The 25,280-nt window shown below is 43.6% G+C and overlaps 1 protein-coding gene across 1 annotated transcript; it reads left to right on the forward strand.

Moving 5' to 3' along the window:
* The first annotated feature begins 9,241 nt into the window (after positions 1-9,241).
* AMIGO1 (adhesion molecule with Ig like domain 1) lies at positions 9,242-24,531 on the forward strand. The gene is made up of 2 exons (XM_073542459.1): positions 9,242-9,595; positions 14,248-24,531. Exon 2 carries the CDS (start codon positions 14,527-14,529, stop codon positions 16,045-16,047), a length of 1,521 nt encoding a protein of 506 aa, XP_073398560.1. The 5' UTR covers positions 9,242-9,595; positions 14,248-14,526; the 3' UTR covers positions 16,048-24,531.
* Positions 24,532-25,280: the final 749 nt, after the last annotated feature.

Here is a 25,280-nt window from a genome sequence, read left to right on the forward strand (position 1 = left end):
CGGTGCCATCTTGTGACTGCCACTTCTGTCTGCGGGAAGTCAGAAGTAGCAGAAACCCTCTGTTACGGGGCTGGCGGAACGCACCAAATAATAAAGATTAAATAATATATATGGTGCGTTCGCAGCCCAGGGCCCACCGTGCGGAGGTAACCAGCTGCTGCTAAACAATGAGGGAAAGGCGTGTAGGAGTAAAGCCGGACACCGGTGCGTAACTACTGAGCCGGTGCTAACAGACACATGTGCCATTACTTCACATAACACGTGCCTGCCAGCAAACAACCGCAACCTGTTGACGTCACAGGTCACGGGGTGTGAACCACTGCTGCAACGTGTGCAGTATCTGCCCTGACAGACACCACTAACCAGCCTAATAACCGGACTGGAAAGCGCTACTAAAGCGCGCGGCGTAACTAGCGGACGCTGCGATAGCAGTGGCCAAGAAGGTCTATAATGGCCGACACCCTAGGCACTAGAGGTGGATGTGAAGCAACACTGCGGCGCTATGCAGTGTAGAGCTAACGTACTGACTCTAATCCCTCACCCTAACACATACGTAATATCTAAGGAAGGGGGAATTATAATGCGTCCGTCACCAGGCTCAGTCATCCATCATCACACATAGACTCTGAGGCTAATGCATTTAGTGTATCATAGTGCATGGCGGGGCGGTCATGCGCGCCTTTTATAGCCGTGCCCCTCCGGGACCTTCCTTATCCTCCAGAGGGACCAATCGGAACTGGAGAAGGACCTGAGCATGTGACTCCCGATCCCCAATGGGAGATTGGCTCCTGAGCATGCTCAGTGGAGCGAAGGGAGAACTTAGACTCTGGAGTCTTTTGCTGCTGGACAGGCTGCATTGCCATAACTGGACAAGAGGTGGCAGCAGCAACCGAACCCACGATGCTGGTGTGGGCAGAACGCTGGGATCGTGGAGTCTGATGAGCAGGCTCCACTGCGACCGGAGAGGAATCGGAGACCGCATATGGCAAGGCTCGGGATTCCCGCTGTGCAGCGCCCGGAACACGACGCCTAACATTACCCCTCTCCTTGGGCTCCCTGGCCTCTGAGCCTCGCTGAGCTCAAATGCTGTGATAAGGAGCGGGGCGTGGATATTCTCCACTTGCTCCCAGGTCCGAGCCTCTGGACCATGACCCTTCCAGTCCATCAAATAAAATTTTTTGCCACGCACCACCCTGCATCCCACGATAGCATTGACCTCGAACTCGTCCGAAGACAGGTCGGATGTCCCGGCAGATGACTCGGGAAACCGGGACAAGTGGGCAGGCTTAAGGAGGGACACGTGAAAGGTGTCAGAAATGGCCAAGTGGGGAGGAAGAGCCAGGCGATAAACCACAGGGTTGACCTGCTCCTGGACCTTGAAGGGAACGATGTATCGTGGCGCAAACTTGGTGGACTCGGCCCGCAGACTGATATTTCAGGCAGAGAGCCATACCATGTCACCAGGGGAAAAAGTTGGAGCGGGACGCCGATGCGTGTCGGCAGACACCCTCATTCTCTCCTTAGAGGCCCAGATGGCATCCTGAGTGCGATCCCAGATGTCACGAGCCTCCACTGCCCAGTCTGCCACCCTGGAATCAGTGGAAGATACTGGCATCGGAACGGGAATGCGCGGATGCTGGCCGTAATTAAGGAGGAATGGGGTCTGACCATTGGAATCAGCCACTGCATTATTCAGAGCAAATTCTGCCCACAGTAGTAAGGATGCCCAGTCATCCTGCCTGGCCGAGACAAAATCTCGCAGGTATGTGACCAGCGTTTAGTTAGCTCTCTCAACCAACCCGTTCGTCTCAGGGTGATAGGCGGAGGACAAATTTAGCTCAATGCTGAGCACTCTGCAGAGCTCCCTCCAAAACCGAGACGCAAATTGGGGACCCCGGTCACTAACTATCTTGTCCAGCATACCGTGCAGACGAAATACGTGCTTTATGAACAACGTGGCGAGACCACGAGCACAAGGCAGCTGCGCGAGTGGCACCAGATGCACCATTTTAGAAAAATGATCGGTGACCACCCAGATGACCGTGCTGCCACTGGATTTTGGCAGGCCGACCACAAAATCCATGCCAACCATCTCCCAGGGTCTGTCTACCACCGGCAAGGGGTACAGTAACCCAGCCGGCCTCTGCCTAGAGGACCTGTTCCGAGCACAGCAGATGCATGCCTGAATGTACTCTCTCATGTCCCGCGCCAAGTGCGGCCACCAATAGGTCCTTGCCAGGAGTTCCATGGTCCGTTTAGTACCAAAATGACCACCCACCCTGGAGGCGTGAGCCCATGTGAGAACCTCTGGATGCAGGCGGGGAGGGACAAAGGTCTTGTCCGGCGGCACTGACTCAAGAGCGACCGGGGCCACGGTCCTCAGACTCTCAGAGGGGACGATTAGCCGAGGCTCAGCCTCCTCCTCCTCTGCTGACACCACCGAGCAAGAGAGAGCATCAGCCCGGACGTTCTTGTCACCGGACAGATAGTGCAAGGTGAAGCGGAAGTAGGAGAAGAAAAGTGACCTCCTGGCTTGGCGAGAGTTTAACCGCTGGGCCGTTTGTAAGTACACCAAGTTTTTATGGTCGGTGTATACCTGGAAGGGAAACCGGGCTCCCTCCAGGGGATGTCTCCATTTGGAGAAGGCCAACTTCTTTGCCAGCAACTCCCTGTCCTCGATGGATTAGTTTCTCTCCGCCGGTGAGAAGGTCTTGGAGAAAAAGAAGCAGGGATGCTTCTGACCTTGGGCATCCTTCTGGAAAAGGACTGCCCCTGCACCGATGGAGGAGGCATCTACCTCTAGGATAAAGGGTTTATCCACATCGGGACGATGGAGGATAGGAGCGCCAGCAAAATGGGTCTTAAGAGACGAGAAGGCCGCGGAGACCTGTTCCGACCAAACCTTTGGATTGGCCCCCTTTTTGGTGAGGGCGACCAAAGGAGCCACCAGTGTGGAGAAGTGGGGAATGAACTGGCGGTAATAATTAACGAAGCCCAAAAAACGCTTCACCGCTTTAAGAGAGTGGGGCTCCTGCCAGTCCATTACCACCTACAATTTGGCAGGATCCATAGCAAACCCCTGGGCTGAGATGATATAGCCCAAGAACGGCAAGGACTCCTGCTCAAACTGACACTTCTCCAACTTGGCGAAGAGAGAATTCGCCCGCAAACGGTCAAAGACCTTAAAGACGTCTCTCCGGTGAGAGGCCAAATCTGGAGAGAAGATGAGGATGTCATCCAGATAGACCACCACTGAGGTGGAGAGCATATCATGAAAGACATCATTCACGAAGTCCTGGAAGACAGCAGGTGTATTACAGAGGCCGAAGGGCATGACCAGATACTCATGGTGGCCATCCCTGGTATTAAAAGCTGTCTTCCACTCATCCCCTTCCCGTATTCGGATCAAGCTGTAAGCCCCCCGTAGATCTAGCTTCGTGAAGATCCGGTCCCCCCGCAACCTATCAAACAACTCAGCGATCAGGGGAAGAGGGTACTTGTTTTTCACGGTTATAGCATTGAGACCTCTGTAATCAAAGCAAGGACGCAGTTCTCCACTCTTCTTCAGTACGAAGAAGAACCCTGCCCGTGCTGGTGACACAGACTTCCTAATAAACCCTCTTGCCAGGTTCTCCCGGATATATTGTGACATGGCCTCCGTCTCCGGGAGGGATAGAGGGTACACGTGGCCTCGAGGAGGCTACGCGCCTGGCAAAAGGTCTATCGGACAGTCGTAGGGGCGATGAGGCGGAAGCGTCTCAGCAGATTTTTTAGAAAAGACATCCGCGTACTGCTGGTAGTGTCTGGGAAGCGCGGAGATATCCGTGGGCACTTCGGTAGAGGCTACTTGAACGCTGCCCCTCATGCACCTTCCCTCTCAGTCCTTGCTCCAACCCAGTATTCTTCCCGAGGACCACTCAATATGTCAATATGAGGAGAGTGGCAACGGAGCCAGGGAACTCCTAGGAGAACCTGGTTGATGCCCTCGGGCATAATGAGCAAAGACAATGTCTCTTGGTGGGATGGCGAGATTGAGAGCCCCAAGGGTGCTGTTTGGTGTGTAATCTGGGACGATAGGGTTGAACCGTTCACCACCCTGATGGTCACGGGGTGAGGAAGAGGCAGCAAAGGAAATGCGTGCTGTTGGGCGAAGGACGAGGACATAAAGTTTCCCTCTGCCCCGGAGTCCACGCAGACCTCTACCTCCCAGGTGGATGCACCGCTCTCTAACGTCCCTCGAAAGGACAGCTTGGAAGAGATAGTTCCTTTATCAAGTAGACCTCCTCCAACTACCACTGGCGCGATCATTTTTCCGACCACTGAGGGCACCTGTTAGCCAGGTGACCAGACTGTCGACACTGGTAACAGCGTGCAGAGATTCATACCGGGCGCGACTTGGGACCGGTGCGAGACACCTCCAAAGGCTCTGGAGGCATGACTCCCATAGCGGGGGGTTCAAGAGGTTTAGAGAAGGCGGGAGCCAACCTAACCCTGTGTCAGGATTGTGCACGCTCCAACCCGCGCTCTGTAAAACGGAGATCTATGCGGGTGGAAAGGGTAATCAGCTCCTCCAGACTAACGGGAACCTCCCGGGTAGCTAGAGCATCTTTAACATGCTCCGCCAAACCTCTCCAGAACACAGGGACGAGTGTCTTATCAGGCCATTCCAGCTCGGAAGCCAGTGTTCGGAAGCGGACAGCATAATGGCTGACCGAGAGGGATCCCTGTGTTAGTGCTAATAACTGGAGAGAAGTGTCGTGAGTGACCCGTGGCCCCAAAAAGACCTGCTTTAGGGACATTAGAAAATGAGCAGTGCTCAGAACCATGGGGTCACCATGCTCCCACAGTGGAGTGGCAAATTCTAACACCCTGCCCAACAGGAGAGAGATGATAAACCCCACCTTAGCCCGCTCGGAAGGGAATCGCATAGCCAGTAACTCAAGCTGGATAGAGCACTGATTCACGAATCCCGTACAGGTGACGCTGTCACCCGAGAACTTGTCGGGAAAAGGGAGACGGGATAATGTCGGGGCATGAATGGATATAGAGGCGCGGGAGACCACCTCTGCTACCGCCTGGACGGCGACTGCAGTGACGTCCGCAGCTGAGGCTGAGCATTCGAGAGCGGACAACCTGCCCTCCAGCTGCTGGACATATCGCTGCAGGCGCTGCTCGTCTGGCATTGTTAGCCAGGCCCTGGCGCTATGATAATGTTACGGGGCTGACGGAACGCACCAAATAATAAAGATGAAATAATATATAAGGTGCGTTCGCAGCCCAGGGCCTACCGTGCGTAGGTGACCAACTGCTGCTAAACAATGTGGGAAAGGCGTGTAGGAGTAAAGCTGGACACCGGTACGTAACCACTGAGCCGGTGCTGACACGTGCGCCGTTACTTCACGTAACACGTGCCTGCTGGCGAACAACCGCAACCTGTTAACGTCACAGGTCACGGGGTGTGAACCACTGCTGCAACATGTGCTGTATCCGCCCTAACGGACGCCACTAACCAGCCTAATAACCGGGCTGGAAAGCGCACAGCGTACCTAGCGGACGCTATGATAGCAGTGGCCAAGGAGGCCTATACTGGCCGATGCCCTAGGCGCTAGCGGTGGATGTGGAGCAACACTGCAGCGCTATGCAGTGTAGAGCTAACGTACTGACTCTAATCCCTCACCCTAACACATACGTAATATGCAAGGAGGGGGGAATTATAATGCGTCAGTCGCCAGGCTCATTCATCCATCATCACACATACACTAAATGCATTAGCCTCAGAGTCTATCATAGTGCATGGTGGGGCGGCCATGCGCACCTTTTATAGCCGTGCACATCCAGGACCTTCCTGATCCTCCAGAGGGACCAATTGGAACTGGAGTAGGACCTGAGCATGTGACTCCCGATCCCCAATGGGAGATCGGCTCCTGAGCATGCTCAGTGGAGCGAAGGGAGAACTTAGACTCTGGAGTCTTTTGCTTCTGGACAGGCTGCATTACCATAACTGGACCAGAGGTGGCAGCAGCAACTGAACCCACGATGCTGGTGTGGGCAGAACGCTGGGATCGTGGAGTCTGCTGAGCAGGCTCCACAACTGCCGGAGGGGAATGGGAGACCGCAGATGGCAAGGCTCGGGATTCCCGCTGTGCAGCGCCCGGAACCCGATGCCTAACACCCTCTATCAGGCCACGTTCACACGTTCAGTATTTTACCTCAGTATTTCTAAGCCAAAACCAGGAGTGGAACAATCAGAGGAAAAGTATAATATTAACACATCACCACTTCTGTATTTCTCACCCACTCCCGATTTGGCTTACAAATACTGAGGTAAAATATTGACCAAATACTGAACGTGTGAATGTGGCTTTAGGCTGGTTACACACATCCTGATATTTCCGGTACCAGAAAAACCAATAGTGGAGATATCCGTGTCCATGTGTGTAATACGTGTGGCAACTGTGTGCCGCATCAGTACCACACGGTAAGCCTGTTCCCTGGCCAGGGGCACACCTAAAATGAAGCAAGTTGATCACTTCGCCTCAGGCAGCATTGAGTCCCTGAAGACAAGTGTAAAGATCGATGTTTCAAATATATTCCTATTTAAAAGTGTGTGTATTTTACATGTGCGTCAGGTTAGGCTAGTAAAGAGTAAACCAGATTTATATGCACTGATCTTAGTATGGGGGGGGCATTTTGCAGTTCGCCTCACGCAGCAGAGAGGCTAGGTTCACCCCTGCTGCCTGTATATCAGTTTTGCCTGCCTGTATATTAGCCATGCCCACAAGCACCTGTCTGCCTGTATACCAGCTGTGTCTTCCAGTACCTACCTGTCTGTATATCAGCCGTGCCAGCCAGCACCTGCCGGTGTGTATATCAGCTGTGTTTACTTGTGAATCAGCAGTGCCAATCAGTATAACTGCTGCACCTGCTGTGCTTGCCTGTATCCCTGCCATTGTTGCCAGCATCTGTTGTTACAGCTTCCTGTTTGGGAGTCCGCTGCCTTGCGTCCATAGTCTGTACTGGACTAGCATCTGCGGTCCATCAGGAGCCAAGTCTAACCGCATAATCAGGGGCTCTAGCGTAGAATAGGGTGTTCGCTTAACCATGCCCCTCCATGCACTAGGTCCACAGCACAGTAGGTCCATGATCCTCGCGCAAGTGTAACACCTTCCCAATAAGGTTCAGTGATGCATATGACATCATAACTCTCTTCCTGTGTTGCAGCTCCCAATCTCTGTTTGTTTCCCATGCTCTGTCAATTTATATAGACACATTTTTGCATTTATTTTTGCATTACAAGCTTTAGGTTTTGTGGCTAGGACCTGTTTCTGTAAGGCCTCTCTGTCTCGTTGATTACTTTCCCTAGTATTATAATATCCCTCCCTTCTTCAGTCTCCTCTTATTCAGGGTCATCCTTTAGTTGCAGCACTGCAACTTTACACTCCAAACCTTATCTGCGTAACTAACAGGAAACAGTCTCTTTCTCCCAACTAACACTTCCCACTATGGGCCAGTGCCAAACATTAACTATATCTTGCTCTATAGTCAATTATCTACATAACTATACCATACACTACCTATCTTACATTACTATACACTATAATACCTATTCACATGACACAGTAGATACAATTAACGCAAGATATTATTCACATTACAATGCAACTCATCAAGAGATTGAGGTCTTCATGGGCATGACCGCAACTGCACAGTCCACCACCCGTACCATATAAACAATGAGAAGCTCAGCAAAATGATTTACAGGTTTGTTAGAAAAATTATGTCTAACTTGCATTTTATTCATTGAAATCCTTGGTGTTTGTATTCATATCTGTCCAGTTGGTTGTCCTAGTGATTGACAGTTATCTTTGCATGCAGTCATGCAGAAAAAACTCTTAATTGTTGTATAGGACCAATCACTGGACTCCTATGCAATCACTAAATGGGACCGCCTACTGGACTTATATGCAATCACTGGTTGGACCGCCCACTGGACTCATGAATACAAACACCAGGGATTTCAATTAATAAAATACAAATTTTACTAAAGCTTTTCCTCAAAAATGTATGTCCAATCATCTTCTCCTGCTCTATAACATCTTTCCTGCAGGTCAGATTCCATTTTCAACATGACAGGTTCCCTTTAAGCAGCATGTTACTCAGAAATAGGCCCAGTCATCCTCATTTATAAAGCTTTACAGCACAACCATTAAAGGTGCCATCCTACCTGAAGATCAGATACAATTTTCAACATGACAGGTTCTCTTTATGCGGTTTTCTACTACTATTCCAGTAGACAGAACTGTAAGAACTGCAGCCAATCAGGGGCCATTGATGGGCTGCAGCACTCACATGACATAAACAATGTCCCAAGATCTTCAGGGGACACAGCACTCTGAGCAGTGCCGGTCCGGGAGGTAAGTAGGCTTTATTCTTATTTAATTCAGCATACTAAGCACATTAAAAAGGAATTGCCCAATAGAGGTCAAGCCCTTTAAGTTCTCGAACCACTATTAAAAAGAGCAAAAAGTGAAACAGCAGGGGGAAAGCGGAGTTAAGATAAATCCTGTATAGAAGTGTTCCATGAAGTCCTGTGAGTTAATTAGTACATATGAGAAGTGGCATATAACAGTTGGATATGGTGCACTAGCATAGTGCCGCTATAATGCTGCACTTTGGAAAAGTCTGTTCTGTCGGTAAAGATAACAACAAATAATTCATGACACCAATTTCGTTAATGTCTCGATAAAAGCAATATACAGCGCAGCGGAGCTCCCCCAGGCAGATAAATGAAAGGGGCAAAATCAACAGGGTGAGAGTTAGAGCTCATGGCTGTCTGGTCTGGTGCAGAAGATTGTTGAGAGGAGAGCAGGATTCAAGGACATCACTGAAAGGTTACGAGGAGCGGCAGTAATAGAAAATGTCAAGGGAAAGAGCCTGCTCAAAAAAATAAAAGGGAACACTTAAAAAACACAGTGTAACTCCAAGTCAATCACACTTCATGGGATATTAATTTTAATTTCCAATAATCGTTTTTAAGTTTTATTGCTCTCAATGCATTACATGTATAATGAATAAGGATTTGCAACTGGAATTTGACATTCAGTGATATCTAGGATGTGTTCCCTTTATTTTTTTGAGCAGTGTATAATAAAAGGCAAGAAGGAATGAGAATCAGCCGACATTTACTGCAGATCTCCACCAAGTATCGATGAAGAAGAAGCAACAAAGCCAATCCAGACCAACAAGGGCAGTGAGTCAGTGAGCATCAGCCAGGAGGGCTGCAGAACACCACCGCCTTCCCTTTGTTACCCTATTTCTCCCTCCCCTTATCCCCCTTGTCTCCCTCCTCCTTTTGTCTTTTTCTCCCCCTCCTTTCTCCACCCTCTTCCCTCTCTCTTTTTTTCCTCCTTTTCACTCTCTCTCACTCTCTCTCTCTCCTCCCCCAGCTCTCTGGCACCAATAACAAGAGGGAGATCAGCAGTGGCTGCAGCGGACGAAGCTTTCTGCATGCGGAGGACACAGAAGAACTGCATCTTGCCTGCGACACAGAGAGACATGAAAAAGCAAGGAAGTCACAGGAGCAAAAAAAAGACAGGTACGGAGACATACAAGACATCTACATAGTGTAAACAGGTGCACGAAGAGACAAAGGTATGCCAAGAGCGCTGCCGATGGGGTGGTCCTGAAGAACACTACTACACATACTGATAGGATGCTGACATACAGGCAGAAACCTACAGACCCCAAAACAGACATTCATTCATTCATGCGGTATAGTAATGCATGGGAATAAAAAGGCACATGAGGCTTCTCCTACACAGAGGACAGAACAATGACCAGGCTGATCGCAGAGGTCAGACTGTCCCTAGACGCAGATGACTGGACACAAACACACCTTCATCTCTCATCAGCAGCACAATGCCATCCATCCTGAGGACCTGCAGTTTATCTGCATCATCCTCGTAAACATACAACCCCCTCCCATCCAGGGCTAGGACTAAAAGCTGCACTTACTCACCCACAGAATATGGCAAGAGTACAGGCAGCCCTCCAGGTATGACCGCAGGGACGCGGACCACATATGGATGCCGACACCGCACTAGAAGCGAGAATAGAAAAGCCACATTATAGATGATGACATGACGTATGGAAATAATCAGGTGGATCTGCTCAAATGAGTCGAATTTTGAGCTTAGAGGCTCTATATATATATATATATATATATCACTAGCCATCCGGCAGTCAGAATGGGTCATTGTCATGTCTCCTCGGACTGAGGTAGCAAGGGCCCAGCAGTAACATTGAATCTAGGGGCCCAATGTTCATTGACATGTGAAAATAACCTGACCCTAGCGCACACCTCTAATAACACTTTTAAATTATCTTAACCTGAATAGTTTGTAGAACTAATGATTCACAGGGGCCCACCGGGGGATTCATCTGCTCACCTGTGTGCCAGTCCGAGCCTGTACGTATGGTCTGCACAGTCTACATAATGAATTTGTGACTTATAGACATCACTGAGTAGCGGTTTGATTTATTTGCAAAAACACTTACCATGCCATAAAAGCTTAATTAGAAGTTGCTTGGGTCATATAGGCCGTGCATGTTCCCCCTATGCTGCCACCTATGTGTAATATTAGATAAAAAACAAGTACAAATTCCCCCCCCCCCCCCAAAAAAAAAAAAAAAGGAAATAAAAAAGTTGCCAACAAGGCTTTTCATTGTAGACTAGATAGAGTAGCCAGGTGAAAGAAAGGTCCAACAACTTTTTTATATCAGGGTCCCAGTGTTATCATTTGTGACCAATCCGCCTGAAGGATGGCAAGAAAAGTGGTGGTGAGGATAAGTGTTCGTAGAGCCGACGCTCAGTAATTATGGAAGATCCCTTTTACAATCACATATTACTGGATGGGATTTTGGCGTTTAAGACATCATAATGAGATATTGGTAACTTTTATAAAAAAAAGTTACTTTTGTCACTTTTTGGCATTGTACACACAGATATGGATCCGGTTTATACTTTAAGCTGAAATTCTATAGAATGCCGGCAGTTGTTGTATATAACATCATTTATTATCATTATTGACCCTAAATGGCAGGATACACCAACCAAGACTACATGGGAGAAGACCATATCACTGACAGGTTGTCAAAATGCAGGTGTGGCGGTGACGTCCTGATTGTCCCTGGCAACTATTCAGATAAAGGACTGTCCATGCAATACAAGAACAAGTCTACCAGAATAGGAAATGCTTTCTCTTTGGATCCCCTTTGCACTAACGTATATGAGTTGTCTTCATGAGATGACCCTTTTTTGGTTAAAACAATACCACTAAAGTCATATTTTTATTACGTTTTTTACTCTTTCTAATCCTGTGTGGCTTAAAGGTTATGTAGACTTTTGGGGCAAATATTAAATGAATGCATTTTTACAGTTGGCTTTTGTTTAAAAATTTGGCTTTTACAGGCTTTTTGTTTCCACATCCTACTTTAATGTGGTCTGTGGTTATAAATTACCGAAGAGGAACTAAAAAAAAACCCAAACAGTTAAAAGAGTTATAAGTTCCCTATCCGACTGACAGATTCTCAGTTAACTCATTCTGCAGCCAGTATAGACATGAACTCATTCTGCAGCCAGCAGAGGCTATAGAAGGCAAACGGTGGCAAATTTTTTTAATGAAGCCCAATTGTGAAAATGATTTTTAGCCCAAAGTGCATGCAAGAAAAAAATGGACAACCCTTACAATAAACAGCTTGTGACCTACAGTACAAAAGGTTAGGACTTTTCCTAGACGAATTAAAATGTTTCCACTAAAACTGAATATGTTGTTGCTGAATGGGAAAGTTGCCGGTACATGGTCAGAAAGAAAGCGCTCTAGTCATACTCATCAGTTATATGGTTGCCGCCAAATTAGGTGAGTCACTTGCTATGAAGAATAATAAATCTTGTTCGGATTTGGAAGTGGCCTTGCTATTGCATTATCTGGTACATTTCTGCTCCCAGAATTAAAAGGACCTTTAGTTTAATATAGGATTTCAGTTCTTCATCCACTTGATCACAAAAAAAAACAAAAAACATAAAAAGTCTTTTGTGAAGTTCAGTTTCCAGTACAAGAAGGAATAGTCCTATGGTGGGTCCTGCTCGCAATGTGATTGCCAGCCCCAACATCATCAGATCATCCCCCATCTCAGGCACTGATGCACCAATTATCTCTCCAGATAATACAGTACACTTGGAGCTGTCAGTCACATACTAATCTAGAATTCATAAAAATGGAAAATCCAGCACTACTACTAGACTTTATCACCGAAGAAATAATGCAGGATCTGCTAAGAAATCTCCTGAATGTATCAAGTCCATTAAACATAATCTCCACATCCTCTTTAGGGACACAATTTCGTTATGTAATAGGATGTATTTATGCTACTAGATTAAAAACCATTAAAATATTCGACAATGTTATGGAATCATCTAAAGAAACTGCTGAGCGCCCGCAACGGTCACTAAGACTTTTTTATTCATGCCATAAGAAATACATTCTTAAAGGGGGTGTTCAGTTTTACATAAAAAAGCTTAATTATTGCATTATTAAAATTATAGAACAATATATTAGTATTAGTATTAGTATTATTATTATTATTATCAGTTCAAAATCCCTGCTTGTAGTCATTTTGAATAAATTATTCTTTTTTTTTACATCTAAAATTTAGAAAACCTAAAGAGGAAAAAGGCAACAAAAACATCAAATCACAGTATATAAGTGTTAATTGTATTTAAAATGGGGTGTACTTATTAATTAGTTACATCCAGCATATACCCATGCCCATTATTACTATTTTCCTGATGATGAGCTATAAGAAAAATCAACACTTACAGAAAAGTATCCTCTTAAATAACAGCCGACTGTAATGGCCCCAGGAGCAAGATCCCTCATTGTTTCCAAAGGGTGTACAATTGGACATCCAATAGAGAATCAAGTCCTTATAAATATATACATACATAGGAGAGCGTTATTCAACAGTTTCTTGATTGCTTAAAGATAATCTGTCACCAGGTTTTGGCCACCTAATCTGAGAACAGCATATTGTAGAAACATAGACCCTGATTCCAGCGAAGTGTCACTTGGCTGCTGGTTGTAACTTTGAGAAAATCACAGTTTTATCAGCAGGAGATTATCACTCGAGGACTGGTAAACCTGGTCTCATGTAGTTCTCCATATTCATGAGCTCTGTAAAACCCCGCCCCCACTAATGATTGACAGTTTTCTGCCTATACACAGTGTACACAGAAAACTCTCAATCAGAGATGTGGGGGTTATACAAAGCTCAACATTCAGAGAACTGATAGATCTGCAGCAGATAAAACTGCTGAATTACAGCAAGCAGCCCAATAAGTAATACTTCACTGAAATCCATGTCTCTTCCCCTACATCACACTGCTTTCATGTGGGGTTTTCAAAATCCTGGTGACAGATTCCTTTGAATGGTGAGTGTAAAATGACAATACTTTGAGTCTTGTAATAAGAGTCTTTTAAAATGTTTGACTCTTGATGAAGTCTGTGAGGGCAGTCTCTACAAATTGTCTTTTTCGGTTAGCGGTAGGTTATGTTCCTGTCTGCACAATGCTCTGTGAGCTCTAATGTGTCTACTCCTATCAGCAACACTACTGCTGATTTAGCTCACAAAACCGGGCAACTCAAAACGAGCAATAAGGGATGTTATGTATGTATGCAATACCCGATATTACAGTAGCTAATTATCTAGGCAAACCTGATATAAAGAGCCCCTCTATTTCAGGTTCTTCATTAACCATGATCAATAAATACATTTGCTTTGACCTTATCAGAGAAATCTGCTTCTTTCTTCATCTGGATTGATCTTTCATTCTTGTTTCATGGGTAAAATCTGTATTCAGTGAAGACAGATTTTCCCAATACTGATATAGGAGATGGCAGTTGGTGCGTTTAAAATTCTATGGACATTCTGCTGCAAGTTCTCCTGTAAGGACAGTTACAGTTCTCCATAGAACTTTATGAGCTCCTACTGTCATCTCACATCTCTTAAACTGACAGTCCAGAAGGAGAAAGAAGCGGATTTCTCCAATATGATATATTCCAAAGTTGCTTATTTTCATGAGTATTATTGATTTGTGAAAATTAGTTTACTCTTTGTTGTGTTGTGACATATTGCAATTATTGCAATTGGTTTTTTTTTTACATTTTTTACTGTGTTTTTCTCTAACAGGGGTTTGTTTTCGTGGAACTATTATCCTTTAATCTGCCTTTGATTCCTAATGTGATATAATGGAGCTGGACACGGAAAGATTTTAAAACCTGCTTGCACCCAAATAGTATGGGCTAATCCGGTCATTTCTGAAGACTTACCTCCATCATACCCAGGGTAAGAGACATACAAGTATGTGTGGAGAGTCCCTACTGCCCTGTGCCAGTGAAGCGCTGCCATCCTCAGTCTGGTACAATGAAACAGAATTAAGTGTCTGCTCCCTGTGACCCACCTCTCACTATGTGGCTATCCTGCGTCTTCTGGCCACAGCTGTTTTGGGCCTTCAGTCTTTGCTTTCTTGGAGAAATGATGACAGTGTTAGAAGCATCTCCACTAAACTGCCAAGATACTTGTGTATGTGCAAGTGATGTGATCTCTTGCTCCAGAAAGGAGCTGGCCGTCATCCCTAGTGGTCTACCAATGTATTTAACAATGCTGGACGTCACACACAACAACTTAGCACGTCTGCGGGCCGAATGGACTCTGGTTCCTCTTAAGAGGTTGCACACTTTACTGCTGTCACACAATCATATCACTTTTGTGTCATCGGAGGCGTTCGATCTGACCCCAAACCTGCGTTATCTGGACCTATCCTGTAATAAACTGCGGGCCCTCGATGAGAATGCATTTAGCGCGTTGGAAAACCTAGAGGTTCTGGTTCTCTTTAAAAATGCAATTCTGGACATTGATCGCAGTGCTTTCGATGAGATGAAGCATCTGCAGAAGCTGTACCTGAGCTACAATTTAGTGACACGCTTCCCTATAGAACTGGTAAAAGATGGAGAAAAACTGCCGGAGTTGTCACTACTCGATCTCTCTTTCAATCAAATCAAGAGTCTTCCAGTGCCACAACTCCGGGTGCTGCCCGCCTGGCTAACCAATAAGCTCTACTTACATGGAAATCAACTGACCTGCAACTGTGAATTGTATGGACTGTACTGGAATTGGCACGTCCGCCAGCTGGCATCCACTGTGGACTTCCGAGAACAGTTACGATGTTATCCCCCCTCCCAGCAAAGAACTGTTTCTATAAATGTATTTTCCCTCAACGATAGTGAGTACATGAACTGCAGCATCGTGCGGGAGAGTGGCATGGAAGTCTATCTGGAGGATACAGTGATTTTAAACTGTGACACTAAACAACGAGATGTGAGCCAGCTTTGGATGACCCCTGGAAATGAAATCCACAAACATTATGATGGAGAGGAAACAAACAGCAGCATATCCGTTCTAAACAATGGCAGTCTACAAATACGACACATACGTTTGGAGGACAGGGGCACATATACGTGTTACGCTCAAAGTGAGGTCCTGAATGAGACCCTCTATGTGACCCTCAGTGTCTTTAACCTGACCAGACATGTGCACCCAGATACACTTAATACCGCATACACTACTCTTGTGGGATGTGTGGCCAGTGTCATCCTAGTCCTGATTTACCTATATATGACACCATGCCGCTGCTGGTGTAGGACAGGCGATAGAGGCCAAGGAGAGGACAGGGACAGTATTCGCTCCTCGGTACTCAGTGCAACACCCAACCATGAGACTACCAGTGACAAAGCAGCTCTCAGTCGTCATGTGGCATTTCTGGAGCCCCCAGGAGACCTTCGGGGACAAAATGGAAAACTTAAACCAAATGGCTCGCAGGATGTACTTGGAATAAAAAACAACTCACTACAACCATCATCTCCACAAAGAAAACTGTCCGATCCTGGGTCAATAAGCTCTGTGTTTTCTGACACCCCTATTGTAGTGTGAGGTGGGGGGAAATCATCAGAATGATTGCAAAGATCTCATTAGTAACCTCCAACTCTAGAATACTCATTCCAAAAGAATCTCCTGAAAGCGCATGTGCATGTCAGGTTAGTGCTCAAAGACCAGGAAAAAGATGAGACGGGGCAAAAAAAGGAATTGAATGGTAAGGTTATATAGAAGAAAGTAGAAAAGTACCAAACACATAGCGAGTAGAAAATAGAAGGACTACCAGAACCTTGAGGTAAGGGAGACATATTTTTGAATACATCTGTTATATCTATTCTTGCTGTAAGCAATCTAAGCAAATGAAGAGCAGAAACTAGATCCAAAATGGAAAAAAAAAAAAATCAGGATAATAGATTTTTTCCCATAACTACAAGGTTAAACACTAATGAAAGTACACCCTATAGCTGTAAAGTACGGTTGACACATGGAAAGAATCAAAGAGGCACTCTCATCATGTAAGAACACCATAGATTACTCAACATCAGTACCGATCAGTGACCATAGTGGTTGGTGTCAGTAATGAAAAGCACAAGTTCTAGAGTAGCGTGGAAGTCATAAAAAGTTACATATAGACTGTTCACTTAATGGTGGCTATCATATATAACACAGGCTTTCATGTATGTATCCAACATGACGTCATTGTCATGTACGTGTTCTGTCCAAGGTCTACACGGATAGAACCACGTACACATTATACTCTATGGAGCTGTTCACATGTCCGTTTTTATTACATAGTAACATAGTTTTGAAGGCTGAAGGAAGACCTTATGTCCATCTAGTTCAGCCTATTTTTAGTGCAGCTGTTCTGCATTGTTGATCCTGGGGAAGGCAAAAAACCCACAGAGTAGAAGCCAATTTTCTCCATAGGGAAAAAAATTCCTTCACCTAAGCTGGGTCAACCATCTACCTATACTATTATGTTATTCGTAACCTTCTATACTGTTACTCACAAGAAAAGCATCCATTCCTTTCTTAAATTCATTCAGTGAGTTGGCCATCACCACTTCCTCAGGAAGAGAATTCCAGAGCCTCACTGCTCTTACCATGAAGAACCCTCTTCTATGCTGGTGCAGAAATTGTCTTTCCTCCAAACGAAGAGAATGCCCCCTTGTTCTTGTCACAGTCCTTGGTACAATCAGTTCATTGGAGAGATCTCTGTATTGCCCTCTGATATACTTGTACATATATATTAGGTCTCCCCTAAGTCTTCTCTTTTCTAGAGTAAATAGACCTAATTTTGATAACCTTTATGGGTATTGTAGTGAACCAACTCCATTTATCTTTTTAGTAGCCCGCCTTTGAACCCTTTCAAGTTCAGTAATGTCTTTCTTGAGCACCGGCGTCCAAAATTGCACACAATACTCCAAGTGTGGTCTGACGAGTGATTTGTACAGAGGGAGAATTATGTTTTCATCTCGTGTCCCCAAACCTCTTCTAATGTATCCCATGACCCTATTTGCTTTGGTGGCAGCTGCCTGACACTGGGCACTCCAATTTAGCTTCTTATTGACTAAGATGCCTAAGTCTTTTTCCATGTCTGATTTCCCCAGCAGTTTCCCATTTAGTAAGTAATTGTAGCATCTGTTTCTCCTTCCCATGTGCATAACCTTACACTTATCTGTGTTAAACCTCATTTGCCATTTTTCAGCCCAATTCTCCAATTTACTTAAATCTGTCTGTAGTTGCAAACTGTCCTCCTTTGTGATAACTACCTTACATAGTTTTGCATCATCTGCAAATACTGATACTTTACTGTGTAAGCCATCCACTAGATCATTAATAAATGTATTAAATAGTAGGGGGCCCAATACAGAACCCTGTGGTACCCCAATAATAACCCTGGCCCAATGTGAGTATACACCATTAATAACCACTCTTTGTTTTCTATCACTAAGCCAGCTACCTACCCATCTACACACATTTTCCGCTAGCCCAAGCTTTCTCATCTTACTTACCAATCTTTTATGTGGGACAGTGTCAAATACTTTAGAGAAGTCGAGATAAATGACATCCAATGATTCTCCTTGGTCCATTTGAGAGCTTACATCTTCATAGAAGCTGATTAGTTTGACAGGAGCGATCCATCATAAATCCATGTTGATATGGAGTTAAACATTTATTAACATTGAGATATTCCATAATGGTATCCCTTAGAAACCCTTCAAAAATTTTACCCACAACAGATGTTCAGCTTACCGGCCTATAGTTTCCAGGTTCCCTTTTACACCCCTTTTTGAATATTGGTACCACATTTGCTTGCCGCCAATCAAAAGGAACAGACCCTGTTTCTATAGAGTCTTTAAATATAAGGAATAGAGGCCTATCTATCACGTTACTTAACTCCCTTAATACCCGAGGGTGAATGCCATCAGGGCCTGGTGATTTGTCAATTTTAATCTTACTAAGGCAGTTCTGCACTTATTCCTGGGTTAGGCAGGTAATACTTAATGGGGAGTTTACATTATTACTCTGCATTTCCCCTGGAAAATCCTTTTCCTGTGTGAACACTGTTGAGAAAAAAGTATTTAAAACATTTGCTTTTCCCACATCACTCTCTATGATTTCACCCTCATTGTTCTTTAAAGGGCCAACACCATCAATTTTAATCATTTTACTGTTTATATAATTAAAGAATAGTTTGGGGTTTGTTTTACTTTCCTTAGCAATGAGTCTCTCAGTTTCCACTTTTGCTAAATGTATTTGTTTTTTTACACATTTTATTTTTTTCTCTATAACTTTTTAATGCTTCTTCATTGCCTTCTTGTTTTAGCTTCTTAAATGCCTTGTTCTTGTTATTTATTGCCCTTTTTACATCCTTATTTAGCCACATTGGTGTTCTCCTGTTCCTAGCCCTTTTATTTCTGTACGGTATGGCTAGCTCGCAGTGGGTGTGTAAAACTGATTTAAATATTTCCCATTTATTTTTTGTGCTCCTATTTTTGAGGACATTGTCCCAATCAATTCGGCGAAGGTCCTCTCTAAGCTGATCAAACTTTGCTTTCCTGAAATTCAGCGTTTTTGTAACCCCCTTCCAGGGCACCTTACTGAAGGACAAGTGGAATTGTATTATATTGTGGTCACTGTTCCCTAGGTGCCCATCGACTCGTACTTCTGTTATTCTATCTGGCCTGTTGCTTAAAATTAAGTCCAGAAGGGCTGTCCCTCTAGTTGGGCCCTGCACAAGTTGTGACAGATAATTATCCTCGGTCACTGACAGAAATTGGTTTCCTTTCTGAGATACGCAGGTTTCAGTTTCCCAGTCTATGTCGGGGTAGTTGAAATCCCCCATAATAATCACCTCATTGTGATTTGCTGCTTTGTCTATTTGTTTCAATAATACATTTTCAGTGGTTTCTATTATATTTGGTGGCTTATAACAAACCCCTATGAGGATTTTATTACTTTTCTCTCCTTGTATCTCCACCCATAGAGACTCCACCTCTTCATTTCCCTCTTGTATATCTTCTCTTAGTGTGGGCTTTAAAGTGGACTTTATATATAGACAGACTCCACCCCCTTTCCTTTTTTTACTATCCCTCCTAAACAAATCATATCCTTGCAAGTTAGCCGCCCAGTCATTGCATAAAAAAAAAAATCACAGAGCAATGTCTGTTATTGATCTGTGTCATAAATCACCCATAGAATTCTACGTTATGAAATTATGGACAGCACACAGATGGAATCAGTGTACAGTGCGCGTGCTGTCCGGGATTTACATTGTAATGGATAGGAGAAGCTTTGTCATTTATTTAGTTTTTTGTATGTAAAAATCACTGATCTTAAAAACTGACACTAACCAAACACTGCTGAAAATCTGATTAAAAATACTGATCACACTCATACTGTTATTTGAGTACATGAAAAATCACTGACATCTGAATGAGGCCTTACACAAAGCAGACATGATTAGGCAGAGTAATAAACCTGTAAGACCACGGTCACACGTTCAGTATTCGGTCAGTATTTTACCTCAGCATTTGTAAGCCAATATCAGGAGTGGAGTAATCAGAGGAAAAGTCTAATAGAAACACGTCACCACTTCTGGATTTATCACCCACTCCTGGTTTTGTCTTACAAATACTGAGGTAAAAAACTGACCAAATATTCAACATGTGCACATGGCCTAAAGGGAGAACTGTCTTTGGTGACCATTGGTAACAATCACAGTGCAGCTTTTTTTGTATTCTGCTCTTGAAAAATAAAACCTGCTTCATGATTATCTGCTATGGGCAGCCATGACAGTTTTTCTTTTAATCAGGGTCAAAACACTACCCTAATTGTTTTTTATCTGCATGGAGGATTATACAGGGGCAAAGTGTAGAGCTGAGGAGAGTGAGGGCTGTCAGGAAGGGATTTGATAGGTGGTGATGTCATCATGATGTCATCCACAGACTGACTTCCTGTTTACACATAGAAAACTAGGTAGTGACCTGGTTGTCAGACTGGAGATCAAATCACCACATTTCTATAAAAGAACGGGGGAAAATGTGTAGACGAAACTGAACTGGGATTAAACAAATTACACTGCTAGAATACTGCTGTGTGTCAGAATTGTATGGGAAAAATAAATTTCTTTGAGTGTTACTCTAAGCCGCCCATGTACTCTAGATGCTACAGCTCCCAAGTCCCCCACAGTCGTGAACTTCTTGTTTGAATGACTTTGCAGCCATAGGCCGGTCTTCACAGCCGACTCTTTTTAATGGACAAAAAGGAATGAGCTACCACAGGACCCTTCCAGTGTCGCATCGTTGGTAACAAAGATTGGCATGTTACAATCTAACATGCCCAATCCTTGTTACCTGCCTCCATAAGTTGGGTGACAGTTTGGAGAGCCCAGTAGTGGTCTTCGTTTTAACACCTAATTGGGTTCTGAATTGTGAAAGCAAACAAATGATCCAGTAATCTGGTCATCTACTGCCTTGTGCATAGTTGTGAAGATCTGAGAATTAACCAAGATCTATGTATTTTCGACAAGTTCAAATGAGAGCGAAAGGTTGATTATTTTGGCAATGCGTAGGTTAGATACACATTTCTAAAACACCTGGACATGCCACGTTTGCTTATGAGGCACTACTGAGATCTAAGAAATAAGCTATAGCTTTTTTTTATTTACAAATATTAAATTGAAAACTTTTGCACATCCTTTAAGGAGGATTTAATTTTTAATTTTTATTTCATGAATTAATAATACACATGAAAATAAGCAACTTTGGAATATACAGTGGGGAAAAAAAAAGTATTTAGTCAGCCACCAATTGTGCAAGTTCTCCCACTCAAAAATATGAGAGAGGCCTGTAATTGACATCATAGGTAGACCACAACTATGAGACTCCAAAAGAGAAAACAAATCCAGAAAATCACATTGTCTGATTTGGCAAGATTTATTTTGCAAATTATGGTGGAAAATAAGTATTTGGTCACCTAAAAACATGCAAGATTCCTGGCTCTCACAGACCTGTAACAACTTCTTTAAGAGGCTCCTCTGTCCTCCACTCATTGCCTGTAGTAATGGCACCTGTTTGAACTTGTTATCAGTATAAAAGACACCTGTTCACAACCTTCAACAGTCACACTGCAAACTCCAATATGGTGAAGACCAAAGAGCTGTCAAAGTACTCCAGAAACAAAATTGTAGCCCTGTACCAGGCTGGTAAGACTGAATATGCAATAGGCAAGCAACTTGGTGTGATTAAATCAACTGTGGGAGCAATAATAAGAAAATAAAACACATACAAGACCATTGATAAATCTCCCTCAATCTGGAGCTCCATGCAAGATCTCACCCCGTGGGGTCAACATGATCACAAGAACGGTGAGCAAAAATCCCAGAACCACACAGGGGGACCTAGTGAATGACCTGCATAGAGCTAGGACCACCGTAACAAAGGCTACCATCAGTAACACACTACGCCGCCAGGGACTCAGATCCTGCAGTGCCAGACGTGTCCCCCTGCTTAAGCCAGTACATGTCCAGGCCCATCTGAAGTTTGCTAGAGAGCATTTGGATTATCCAGAAGAGTATTGGGAGAATATCATATGGTCTGATGAAACCAAAGTAGAACTGTTTGGTAGAAACAAAACTCATCATGTTTAGAAGAGACAGAATGCTGAGTAGCATCTAAAGAACATCATACCTACTGTGAAGCATGGGGGTGGCAACATCATGCTTTGGGGCTGTTTCTCTGCAAAGCGACCAGGATGACAGATCCGTGTACATGAAAGAATGAATGGGGCCATGTATTGTGAGATTTTGAGTGCAAACCTCCATCCATCAGCAAAGGCATTGAAGATGAAATATGGATGGATCTTCCAGCATGATAATGATCCCAAGCACACCGCTAGGGCAATGAAGTAGTGACTTCGTAAGAAGCATATGAAGGTCCTGGAGTGGCCTAGCCAGTCTCCAGACCTCAACCTCATAGAAAACCTTTGGAGGGATTTGAAAGGCCGTGTTGCCCATCGACAGGCCCAAAACATCATTGCTCTAGAGGAGATCTGCATTGAGGAATGGGCCAACATACCACCAACAGTGTGTGTCAACCTTGTGAAGACTTACAGAAAACATTTGACCTCTGTCATTGCCAACAAAGGATATATAACAAAATATTGAGATGAACTTTTGGTAATGACCAAACACTTATTTTCCACCATAATTTGCTAAATAAATCTTGCCAAGTCAGGTGATTTTCTGGATTTGTTTTCTTATTTTGACTCATATAGTTGTGGTCTACCTATGATGTCAATTACAGGCCTCTCTCATCTTTTTAAGTGGGAGAATTTGCATAGTTGGTGGCTGAGTAAATACTTTTTTTCCCCACTGTAACTTATCACAGACATTTGTTTCTCCTTCTAGCTTGGAAGAAATAAGAAAAAAAAAACTTATTTCATGTGCAAAATTTGTTTCCGTGAAGACAGATTTTCCCATTACTACGAAATTACAGCTGGTGCTTTTATCATTCTATGGAGAAGAGAGGAAGGAAGGCGGACCTGGAAAAAGGAGGAACTTGAAGAAGGAGGAGCTAGATGAAGTCAGACATTCTATATGAGAACTATAGGAGCACTAACTGTCATCTCTTATCTCAGTAATGGGAAATTCTGAATTCACTCAAGAGAGATTTTACTGACGTATTGAGAATTTTTAGATCAGTCCAGGAGGAGAAAGAAGCAGAATTCTCTAATATGATACATTATAAAGTTTCTTATTTTCACATGTACAATTGATTTATGAAAAAATATATATATAAAAATAGCGGTAACTCTTTAATTGCATGACCATCACATTTAGCTAAAGAACAATGCACAGAAATCTAGAGAATGATAGTAATAAATCCACCTTCTGGATCTAAACATTTAATAAAAGGAACTATAAAACTGATATTTACTGTATATACTCAGGAAAGGTACGCGCAACATCTCACGAGAACCTAATATACCGTACACCTGGTGCACAAAGACTTGTGTTACGGTCAGGTTCTACAGCACAATGTAAGCACTAAGTTCATCTTCCGTATTCCCAAATCAATCTACAGTGTAGCTATTGCAAAACATACACTGACCGATAAAGTCGTTTTACCCTTCTAGAACGGCAGACAACACTTTGATGTCTCAGAATTCGTTTTCAGGTAGAAATTTGATGACTTTAATTTTCCTATAGAATTGGGGCCTTCTGCGTTTTTGTTAGATGTCGGTGAACTTACAAATGGCGTTTTATATACTGTTTATCTAGCAAAATGTCTTATGTGTCATATTGTTTCATTTGTCTGGTTGCTTGATGCACTCTAGACCAAATTGCCTCCTAGTATTGATGCAAGCCACACAGAATTTTTTTTTTTTTTTTGGGGGGGGGGGGGGGGAATATTTCCTTTGTTCACTTGCAAAAATTGATGATTATTTGATCACAGAAACTTGAGTACTGAAAATCACGAAAGTCATATGAGTGCCAATTACACTCCAACATGGCAAAGTAGTCTCTAAGGTCATGTTCATAAATTATAGGAATACTGTGTTATTGTTTTTCACTTACACATTAATTTGATTACTTTGGATAGAATGATTCAATATGGGTGAAATATTCTGTGTGGCTGCGTCAGCAGAAAAAGTCTAAAAAGTATACAGTATTAATTTATGCATTGTTTTTACCGTGTTTGTAAGTTGTGAAAAATGAACACAACTAGAGAATTCAGGCACTTTATAGTGATGTGTTTTTAATGTTAAATATTGGAAATATGCCATATAGATTATATGACTTGTATGTCAACAATCTGCCTTTTCTGTTACTCCTTACTATTGTTAGTCTTACTTGTATGTCTTCCCCTGTAAGCAGAGGCGAGATCTGCTCCCTGTATGAAATATATATACGAATATATATACATATATAAATAAATATATATATAGATCTTACTTTATTTATTTAAGTCCAACACATGGCTGAATTGTTATGATAGTCTGGATTCTGGAAATAAACATTTAAGTATATGATTACATTGTCTGTACCCTATGTTTTTCTAAATGCAGGAATAGATATGCAAAATTACAACTGAAAGATTTTTACTTTCATAAGGGACTCAAACAGTCAACTTTAAGGAGACCTGTCTGCAGGTTCATGTCTACATACCAAGAGGTTTTTTTTTTCCATGAAAAATCTGTTTTCTTAAGCAAATTTGTTGATTTAGAGAAGATTGTAACCTTAATGACCAGGCCAAATTTTTTAAATCTGAGCAGTGAGCAGTGTCAATTCATATGGTAATAACTAGAAATGAGCAAACAGAATGGAAAACGTTCGCCAATCTGAAATTCGGTGTTCAGATTCTCAAACTTTTTACTAAAAATCGGCAAAAGTTGGCCAAAATTTGGTAAATGACCAAGTTCCCTAAGGGATCTTTCAAAATTCAGTGTTTCCGGAAGAAGCATGGGCCTCAAAATGTTTCGCACACGTGCATGCACACTGATCACACGTGAATGACATCCCTGTATCATCAGTGTGACACGTACCGGTGCTTGGGAATCAGCGGTACTCGTTTGTGCCGGGTGCTGAAGAAGACAGCTCACATCACTGTCCTCAGCTCACAGTAGCAGGGAACAATGTTGAGAATTGTAGTCAACTGTTAACAGTGAGAACAATGTGGGGAAAGTTGTAGATAATGCTGCAGATAAGCCCCCGATCTGACCTAAAAAATAAGAAAATTAAGTTTTATTATACTCACCCGGGGGGCGGTCCTGTCCGATGGGTG

The sequence above is a fragment of the Dendrobates tinctorius genome, unplaced genomic scaffold, assembly GCF_039654945.1.
Source record: "Dendrobates tinctorius isolate UK_male_01 unplaced genomic scaffold, ASM3965494v1 ptg000127l, whole genome shotgun sequence".
NCBI classification, from domain to species: Eukaryota; Metazoa; Chordata; class Amphibia; order Anura; family Dendrobatidae; genus Dendrobates; species Dendrobates tinctorius.

Bases quoted from the DNA above. Each gene is read 5' to 3' on its own strand.
- AMIGO1 (XM_073542459.1), top strand. From the start codon at position 14,527: ATGTGGCTATCCTGCGTCTTCTGGCCACAGCTGTTTTGGGCCTTCAGT.